Source organism: Cricetulus griseus, unplaced genomic scaffold (assembly GCF_003668045.3).
Source record: "Cricetulus griseus strain 17A/GY unplaced genomic scaffold, alternate assembly CriGri-PICRH-1.0 unplaced_scaffold_121, whole genome shotgun sequence".
In the NCBI taxonomy this organism is placed as follows: domain Eukaryota; kingdom Metazoa; phylum Chordata; class Mammalia; order Rodentia; family Cricetidae; genus Cricetulus; species Cricetulus griseus.
Genome location: NW_023276833.1, coordinates 82,101 through 92,507, shown reverse-complemented (window position 1 = coordinate 92,507; position 10,407 = coordinate 82,101). Strand labels below are relative to the sequence as shown.

General features: G+C 41.8%; 1 protein-coding gene across 1 annotated transcript; it reads left to right on the top strand.

Annotated features, from left to right (window-relative positions):
* Positions 1–1,543: 1,543 nt before the first annotated feature.
* LOC118239782 (mothers against decapentaplegic homolog 1-like) lies at positions 1,544–6,794 on the top strand (the record flags this gene model as incomplete). The annotated part of the gene is made up of 4 exons (XM_035453697.1): positions 1,544–1,584; positions 2,569–2,792; positions 4,580–4,836; positions 6,651–6,794. Coding segments are annotated over 4 exons (666 nt in total), but the record flags the coding sequence as incomplete, so codon positions are not given.
* Positions 6,795–10,407: the final 3,613 nt, after the last annotated feature.

Sequence of the window (10,407 nt, the reverse complement as noted above, 5' to 3'; positions counted from 1 at the left end):
ATGGCACCTGCACTGCCCTCCGAGATCAACAGAGGAGGTAAAATGAGTTGTCAGAGTTTTGTCTGTATGTCCTGTCCTAATGTTACTTTTACTCATTTAGACCTTAAAAAGGTAGGTGTTTTCGAAACATGGAAAAAACGTTTTGTTGTTTTAAGCCTAATGTAAAGAATTCTCTAGAGCCCATCTTTTTACTTAAACTCTGTCACAGTCCAATATGAGATCTCAGAATTGAATATGGAGGTCTTAGATTCCCACTGGTCTCTGAAACGGCCGTACACAGTGCTCTGCCATTTTGTGTTACATAGTTAGGTGAAGTGAGTTTCCAGCATTGGTGGTTAGAAAACCGAACTGTCAGTCACCTCTAAAGACAATCTGTATGTTGACCAGTGTGAATAATCAGGCACGATTTATTAGTTATGGAAAAATAAACAAGTTTATCTGTGTCCTTAACATGCTAATTTGCTTTCATCTTCAATAAATGAGTAAGTGATACATATAATATCATATATGCATTTATATACATATATGCACATATATCAAATAACTGTTTAAAATGCATCTGTCTATGATTTGTTACCAATAAATATGGGTTTGTATGGCTGTTTCACATACCTATATACACAGGAGGTTGTTAAAAATCTCTGTGCTTACAGAGATAGTCGGAGGAAATGATTGAGTCCTGTTTTATATAACAAATATATGTTATTTATATGCTCATGTGTTTTCACGTCTTCAGAATAGCCCCTATGCCACTTTTGGAATTTTTATTTGGGGAACAAGATACCCTATTTGGGGCCTGTAATGGTCATGATGAGATTATCTCTGTTACCCCCAAATAGAGACTTATTTTTAAGTTTTTTTCCTTTAAAATAGCTTAAAAAATGTTCCCAGTTGGAGCCATTTAAAAATCACATAGTATTTTCAGAGGAAAATATTTTGACTATTCTCCTGTTGTTACCTGTGGTGGATTCCCAGAACATGGGTCAGCAAGCTACAGCCGGCACACAGATCAGCCCACTTTCTGTTTTTGTAAATAAAGCTTTATTAGAACACACTGTGCCCATTTGTTACGTATTATCTATGGCTAAGATTTTTATTTGTTGTTGTGGTTACAAAGGCAGAGTGGAATAGTTGTGATAAAGACCATATGTTTCACAAGATCTTCCTGGCCTTTTATAGGAAAAAATGTGTCCACATGCAAGCCAAATGAATAGCTTTTTAACAATGCTGAAAGCTGATAGAAGGCCTATGTGACAGATGGCACAGCCTTCTCTGGGGTTTGGCACTTGTGAATTACTAAAGCTTTGCTCCTTGAAGAGCAGCAGACAGGGAAGCATTGCCTAGAAAGAAACAATGGAAATAGTATACTTTCAGCTAAGCTACTTACATAAAACAAATAACTGGCTGGTTATGTTAAGAACATGACAGCACTCGGGAAGCACAGGCAGGCTGAACGCTGAGTTAGAGGCCTGCCTGGTCTACAAAGCTACAAAGAAACTGTGTCTCAAAAACCACAAACAATCAAACAAAAGGATGTGGAAGTCTTTCTCCTTCTCCTTCTCCTTCTCCTTCTCCTTCTCCTTTTCCTCCTCCTTCTCCTCTTCCTCCTTGTTCTTCTCCTTCTCCATCTACCAGTCCTGGTGGATTTTCTTTCCATTTCTTATATTTGTACACTGAAGCCCCATGAGACTCATTAGAGTAATGATCAAGTTGGCAATGGTGTGGTTTGTGTGCCTGGGCTCTCAAAAGGCATGCATAAGAGGTTTTGACGCAGAAAGGGCTCTTTTCCCAGCCTTTTGGTTGAAAGCATTTAGAAGCATTATCTGTTTGGAGATTCATCAGCCTTAAGAGATTGGGCCTAACAAGCTGCATCCTCTTGGTAAACCTGTGTAGTTTCTATTGTTGGCCCATTCTGGGAAGGGAGAGACAAACACACCCGCTTGGCATGACTTGAAGCAAATAGAAGGAGGTTAGCCTGGCGTCTGGATGAGAGAGATATATTTTATTCGGGATGAATGGCCAGCTGGCACGGTTTCTTCCTGAGCTATAGCAAAACTGGAGCTTCAGCCATCACTAGCTCTTGTGAAGCCAAGCAGCTTCTTCATGATAGGAAGAAGTTCGTTTTCAGGGCTTCGAGAAAGCAGAGGTCTGCCAAGGCTTTGCCAAAAGCAGTTCCTTTCTTCACCAGCCCATTGGCACATCTCCAGGCACCTCCTGTTCCTGTGCCACTTGCTTTCTCATTGATCACTGTAATACTTGTAGGTAGTGTGCCAGCAGGAGTGACTTCAATTATTTCTGTATGTTAATGAGCAAGTTATAAGTCATTTGTATTCAGCAAGTGCTGTTGCCGGGCTTGCTGAGCTGGTATATTGGATCTCTGCCAGTTCCCCAATGAAAGGAGAATGCCGCCCTTAGTAAGAAGTACATAGGATTTCACAGAAATGACCAATGTGATCCTCGTAGTTGCCCCTCCCTGTCTTCGTTCCACCGTGCTAAGCCAGTTTTACAATGGGGTTTCTGGTTGGGGTGCTCCAGGAGTAACTGTGAGCAAAGTTCTTTCCTTCTTGCAGATGTTCAAGCTGTTTTTTATGAGGAACCAAAGCACTGGTGCTCTATTGTGTACTACGAGCTCAACAACCGCGTGGGTGATACGTTCCAGGCCTCCTCCACAAGCGTGTTGGTGGATGGTTACACTGATCCTTCCAACAACAAGAACCGCTTCTGCCTTGGGCTGCTTTCCAACATTAACCGGAACTCCACAATAGAAAACACCAGGCGACATATCGGAAAAGGTGCGTGTCCCTTTACCCCTCCTGCAAACGTTCATCTTTTCTTCCTCTAGAAGTGACCCCATCATTCTTGTGGCAAATGCAAAATGTTCAGATGCTGCTGTTCGCAGGAGATTCCCAAATGGCCACTAAACCAAGGGTATGCCCAGCCCCCATGTTCAAATTAAAGCAATTCCCTTTGCAGGTGTGAACACTTTGCTTTTGTGTAAGCTCAGTGTCAGTGCTGGTGTGGGTCAGCTGATCATTGCACTCACAGTGCTGATGTAACACAAGCATTCTGAAAAGTCATTTGGCAAAGTGATTCAAATCCTTTGATCCAGCTGCTTAACTTCCAGGAATGTCTCTTATAGATATTAGTAAAAACCGTCCAGTGACATTTGTTATGACTGCAATAGTAGATAATTAGTGTCAATACTGGTCTGCTGAAGGAGCCTGGTTAAACAGTTACAGCAGCAAGTCATACAGAAATGTGAGAGTTTGCAACACAGGCTTTAATGATTGCAAAACTGGACACACAATTGCAGACTGTTAATTAACAAGCATTTTCCTCTGTTGCTGAAGGAATGCCAATATTTTCCACATCTTTATATTTCATATATTGTCTTAATTTTCTAAAATGAAAAGACATCATTTTTGATATCAGGGAAAAGGGTTTTTTTTTCTTCTTAAAAAGTTTTCTCACTGGGTATTGGTGGCGCATGGCTTTTATCCCAGCACTCGGGAGGTAGAGGCAGGCAGATCTCTGTGAGTTCGAGGCTAGCCTGCTCTCCAGAGGTAGTGTCAGGATAGGCTCCAAAGATGCACAGAGAAACCCTGTCTTGAAAAACCCAAAAAAAAGTTTTCTCTATATTTTTGTTCTTAAATATATCTCTGTATACCACTAAACAAAATGGATTTCTGCCACAGTGGGTAGAGCTGATACTGGGGTCTTAGCCCTGTGTGTCTGTAGAAATGCCACATTGTGTTTCCTCAGACAGTCTCACTAGCATTTTCTATTAAGCCATTCCAACTAAGCACCTTCTTAGCTCAAAGTCATACTACCTGCCTGTTTGCTAGCCTCTTCTTACTCCCTCGTGAGTCTTGGCCAGAGGGTCCATCTTCCTTTTTGAAGATTTGCTTTTGTTTATTTTCTGTGTGTATAACGGGGCACATAGTGGTCAGAGGACAAATTTGCAGAATTGGTTCTCTCCTTGGTCCAGCTTTAATAGGAGGGGGTCCAGGACACTCCCTGCTTCTCCCTGAGAAGGGGGGATGCTGCCTGGTCTTTCAGCATCCTAAGTTATAAGACGTTTTCAATTATTGTTTTTTGTACTTATTTCGGTGAGCTCCTTTTTCACACAGTATGTTTTTTTTCTATTTAAAAAGTGTCTGTTTTAACTAGACCTCATGTCTTACTGCTTCCAGCAGTAATTCTTCAACCCGGGTTTCACTCCTCTGTGTTTATTGACCATCCCTTCTCTCTCTCTCTGAAGTTTTCTGAACAATTTAGCCTTGGCATAAATGCAGAAGACTTTAAGCACACAGGATACCCCAGGAAACTACAGGTTTTATATTGCTCTATTTTTAGAGTGTCCATATACTTTCAACTCTGGTTAAGCAGGACATTAAATACCAAAATGAAAATGTCAACCATATTATTTTTGAGAGACTTGTTTGTTCCTGAACACACTGGTTATCACAAGCATAACATAGTTAGCTCGATGTCTGTCAGAATGGCTATGTGAGTGGCCAAACTTGACTCTGCCTGGGTGCCTTTCAGCCTATGAACGATATGGTCTGTCCTGTCACAGGTGTCCACCTGTACTATGTTGGAGGAGAAGTGTATGTCGAATGCCTGAGTGACAAAAGCATATATGTGCAGAGTCGGAACTGCAACTACCATCATGGGTTTCATCCCACCACTGTCTGCAAGATCCCCAGTGGGTGTAGCGTGAAAATTTTCAACAACCAAGAGTTTGCTCAGATCCTGGCACAGTCTGTGAACCATGGTTTTGAGACCGTGTATGAACTCACCAAAATGTGCACTATTCGAATGAGTTTCGTGAAGGTGAGCAGTACCGGCCCATCTCATTCAGGCCTGACCCCCGCCTCACCCCTGCTATTTACAATATGTATACCTGTGCCTTACTGGTATATATTCCTATCATTGCCCACTAAGAGCACCATTGTCCAAGAGGTTGTCATGGGAACTTAGAATATAGTCCTCTCCTCCCACCTCGCAGGTCCCAGAGATGGAACTCAGGTCTCCAGGCTTGGTGACAGGCACCTTTATCTCCCCCTGCCTCCCAGTCATCATGCAGTTTATTCCGGGTCAAGCTAAGGGTTTAATAGAGTCCAGGCTGGGCATGTCTTATTCCAGAAGCAGGCAGCCTAGTCAGTCTGTCTGTCTCAGCAGTCCTTACGCTCATATCAGCCTGGGGAGGGACAGCCTAGTGAATCTTGTCAGCTTCAGTAAAGGTTTTACGATGTCTGCTTCCTGAGTTTTAAGGACTTTGCCTAGAGGGTGGAGTGTTTCACCTCCCCTTAAAACATTCAGCAATTCTGGAGCTTCCCTATAAGACAGAAGGTTTTATCTTTGAAGATATTGCTACACAACATGTGTAAAAGGTGAGAGAAGAACCAACTTCACAGATTTGTTCTCTGAGCTCCACATGCACACTGTGGTGTACATTAACACACATTCATGCAACAACAACAAAAAGCTGGGTGCAGTGCTGTGTGTAGTCCCAGCATGGGAGACAGATAGGATCCCTTAGGCTTGCTGGCCACCAGTATAGCCTGATTGGCAAAAGCCCAGGTGCAGCAAGAGAACTCATCTCAGAAAACACAGTGCAGTGTGATTGAAGAAGACAGCCAGTGTAGACCCCTGTACTCTCCAGGCATGGACACACAGATAAAGGGGCAAGGGATTGTTCAGTTAAAGGTGTAGTACTCTTACAGTGGTCCTGGGTTCAGTCCCAGCATCCAGCTGAAGTGAATCACGACAGCCTGTAACTCTACCTCCAGGATCCAACATCTTCTGAAATCCACAGATACCACACATTCATAGGTAAATCCATACTCAACATGTACATATTTGCACAATTTTTAAAAAAAATATTAAAAACTAAAGCCAGTTTGATAATACATGCCTTTTATTCCGGTTCTCAGAAATCAGATAGGTAAGCTCTGAGTTTCAGGCCAGTTGGGTCTACATAGGGATTTTAGGGCAGCCAGTCCTACCCATTAAGAGTTTGTCTTAAAAGTATAAGTAAGTAAAGTTTTAACATAACATTAGTGTAGTGAGAAATAAATATTTAAAATATCTTTTGGGGGCTTTTTTTTCGAGACACGGCTTCTCTGTGGCTTTGGAGGCTGTCCTGGAACCACCTCTTGAAGACCACACTGGTCTCAAACTCACAGAGATCCCCCTGCCTCTGCTTCCTGAGTGCTGGGATCAAAGCCATGCACCACCACCTCCCGGCTAAAATATCTTTATTCAAACAACTATTGAATGTATTTTAAATTTGTAATTACCCAAGACTAATAACATTTATTTTTTATTCGAATAAAGGTCTCATTCTGTACCCTGACTTGCCTGGAACTCACAGAGAACTGCCTGCCCCTGCTTCCCGAATACTGGGATTAAACGCATGTGCCTCTATACCAGACTAAATAGGTGATCCTGGGGTCCTTGCATAGACTTTTTGTGGCCTACGTCCATCCCCCCAAATTACCCATGCTTTTGCAGTATATTTTCTTGTGGGACATAGCCATGAGTCCAAACATAATTATGTGAACTGATCATATGATTTTTTACTTGGTACAGTGACTCAATGAGGTAGAGAGTTAAATGACACCAGTGTGCTTTCTTTTTCCTAGGGTTGGGGAGCCAAGTACCACAGGCAGGATGTTACTAGCACCCCCTGCTGGATTGAGATACATCTGCATGGCCCTCTCCAGTGGCTGGATAAAGTTCTTACCCAGATGGGTTCACCCCACAATCCTATTTCTTCAGTGTCTTAAAGGGCCTCTGGCTTCTGTCTCTTGCAAATGTTGAACCTTGCATGTACTTGAAGGATGGATATGTCAGACGGGTGAAAACCTGACAAGGGAGGCTTGATAATACTTGACCTCTGTGACCAACTGTTGGATTGAGAAATTAACAAACATTGGTAACATGCTGTTGAAATCAATAATCTGTTTAGTTTACATTGTGACATTCTGTTGTGTGATCAACTAAAATGTTGACTTTTAGCAGGACTTTTGTGTATAGTTTTAAAGGAGATGGCCAGGACAGGGACAAATTATCTATTAGAAGAAGAACAATCCTGTGCAGTCCTTTTGTTGGGAGTGTTTGGCAGAGTGTTACCTTAATAGTCTTTGAAGTGTGCACTTCATCAGGTTCTGAGCCCACAATGAATCACCATTTGATGGGTTTTCATAACGTTTTAAAACTATTTGTTTAAAATGAATGAGGTTCTTTGTTTTCTTTAAAGGCAAATCTTTATGACATTCACAGTATTCTTTCTAAAACTGTATGCTGACTGTTGTGCTGTCTGAATGACGTCAGGCTTTTGCTCCTTGCTAAATATGTGTATACAGAATATTTGGAGGTCAGGAATAGTCTAAATGGCTAATGGATCTAGAAGCTATTTGTCGGTGGGGTGGGGGAAAGGAAATGACACCACAAATGTAGACTATGCCATAACGTTCAGTTTATTGTCTTAAATGAGCAAGCTGGTGTTTGAATTTGCTGTTTCAGTTTTTTAGAGTTTTGTCTGATTTTTCCTTTCTTGTCATTTATCTAATCTGCTCTACACCGCAGTAAAGCAGCTGGTCAATTCCTGTAACTGTGAGAACAAATGAATAATTCCTTTTATTTGCAAATCATCTGGCTTTGTGTTTCAGTGTCCAGTATATGAAAGGCTTGAATTCAATGAGCAGTTTTTATGGAGTTTACAATACAGACATAGGCTTTAATTTCCAAATGAATTGTCTGCCAAACCTGGTAACTGTGTTCATTATTCACAGGTTTAAAGAAGATCCCTATTGGAATCCATTTCAAACATTTTTATTTTGTTTTGTTTTTTTATACTGTTTGGTTTTGTTTTCTTTGGTTAATTTTTCTATTCTCCCCTGCTCTTATACATTGAGTACCTTTATTCCAACACTAACAGGTTTTCTCTACTGGAAAATTTTAAATAAACCTGTCATTATTGCTTCCTTTGATTAAATCTGTGTCTTTTTCTTTCTTTGCTTCTTAAAATTTGGGATCGGTAAGATGTGGTCTTTTAGCTAGGTCCAGGACAGCCTCCAAAGCCACAGAGAAACCCTGTCTCAAAAAACCAAATAAAAAAAAAGCGATGTTGTATTTTGAGTGATCTCACCAGATACAAAAAGCTCAGTTGGTAAAGTGGGGACATGGAACCTGGCTTGGTAAAAGAGCAGAGTGATCAGAAAAAAGGAAACAGGGGGTTTGAGGGTGTGAGTATAGGTGCCAGCAGGGGACAGAGGCATCAGATACCCCTGGAGCTGGAGAATGACAGTTGTGAGCCACCTGATATGAGTTTTGGGACCAGAACTCCAGTTCTTGAAAGAGCAGTATGCGTGCTCTTAAGCACTGAGTCATCCTTCCAGCCCCAGCTGGCATAGTTTTACACATGGAAAGCTTGCCGGCTCCTTTTGTTATGTTTCACATGCTGAAATTACGATGTGGTGGTTCTGGGAATCTGCAGCTCACCAGTACTCTACCTTTGGCTCCTTACAGGCAAAAAGAGACCTGCATGAGTGACTAAGCCATAGATCTTAAGATGGAGCATGCATCCAGATGTGTCCCATGCAGCCTCAGGGGTCTTCAAAGAGAAGAGAAGAAAGCAGTGTCAGAATAGGACATGCGATAACAGAAGCAGAGACGAGAGAAAGAAGCAAGATAGAAAGGAGCTAGGCTGTTGACTTTGAAACTGGAGGGTGGGGCAACAAGCCAAGAGATGCAAGAGACCCCCAGAATCTGAAATAAAGCAAAAGCCTGGGTAGTGGCTGAGAAGAGAAGAAGGCTCTCTGCTTTGCTTCCCATTCCTCTGGGGTGACACCAGTCTTTGCCAGTCCTCTGCCCACAGCTGTGGCCCTCACCTCTTACGTTGTAGGTGCTGCTCACTACCAGTTGCTGTGTGGACAGCATTTGTCATCCTGCTTATATATTCAAGAACCTGATGAATCTTTATTGTTTTTAAATGATTGTTATTGCTGGGGGAAGTTGTTATTTTAAAATATGATATTAATGGGGCTCTCACTTTCTATACAGGTTATTCACGTCCCTTGGTCTACTGTCTTATGGGAAAGCTCCCACGAACTTCAATGCTCCAGACACCAGGTGATGATGTGTGAGTCAGGAAATCCACAAAGCCCAACATGACTGTGCCTTGAAGGACAGGGCACGCTGCCACAGACAAAGTGTGAAGCCCTTATCATCAGATACAGAATTATTGTTAGTTCCATTTTGGGCTGGGTGTGGCTCTGTGAGCAGAACAGGATCTCAACAATTCTAAGGACCCTGCTTCAAACTCAGAACCAAGGGGAGAAAGAGACACCCACACAGAGGGAATGTGAAGTCTCTAGTCAGCTATTTGGAAGCACCCCCAGTACAAGGTTGTACCCTACAGACAGCACAGGATGTTACCCACATTTCCAAAACGATGGGAAAAAGACATTAATGAAGCATGGATTTTTTCAATTGTTCATAACAGTGATTATCATTTATTCAATGTGCAGTTAAATATCTGCTCCACACAGTTAAAGACTATTGCCTGGTGCTAAAGGTGCAGTGGTGAGTGAGAGTGAGTCAGATTTCAGGGCACCCCCATCCTGCAATCATACAAACCTCTGGAAAATAGCATCGCTGGTCAGTGCTTTGCAGGAGCCTGGGGAGAGGGGGTGCTGTCCCTGACTCAAGGGGAGAAGAATGTACCTGTGTGACTGGACTTAAGAAGAGCTTTATTGTGCATTTTATGTGTGTGCACATACCATTATTGCACAGACAGGCCTCATAGGAGACAGGCCCTCAGCTTATGTGGGGAGGGGCATTGTGTTTTATTTTGTTTTTTTTTTTGTTTTTTTTCTGTGAAATAAAGAACCTGGATGAATGAATGATCTGTTAGGTGCTTTCTATATTTAAAGCTACCTCTTGAAATATATGTGTTCATTAAAAGTCAAATTTGCTTTACATATATATGTCCATGTACACATACACACATGCACTTTCTATTCTGAAATAGTTTCTTTGAAAAAAATTTGACCGTTATTTAATCATATGTCTGAGCATTTCCTTATATACACATGGGAAGAGAGAGGACAGTTAAGCATGTACATATAATATAAAAATAATTTCCCTTTTCACTTAAAATGACCTAACATGAGAAAACACATATTCAATTCTTTCTGGGAGTCATGTTGACTAAGGAAAGGCATTTTGATTAGTTTTTAGGCATGATATATTCCCAGAGGACTCTGGCTCCGGGGTTTATTTTAAACCTGAAAATCTGTGACTTGTTAGGATGACAGTGTTAACCCTTGCTGTGGAACCATCGTCTATGCCAGCAGATGGCTGAGTCTGTTTGTGCATGCTGCTCTCTGGCTTCCC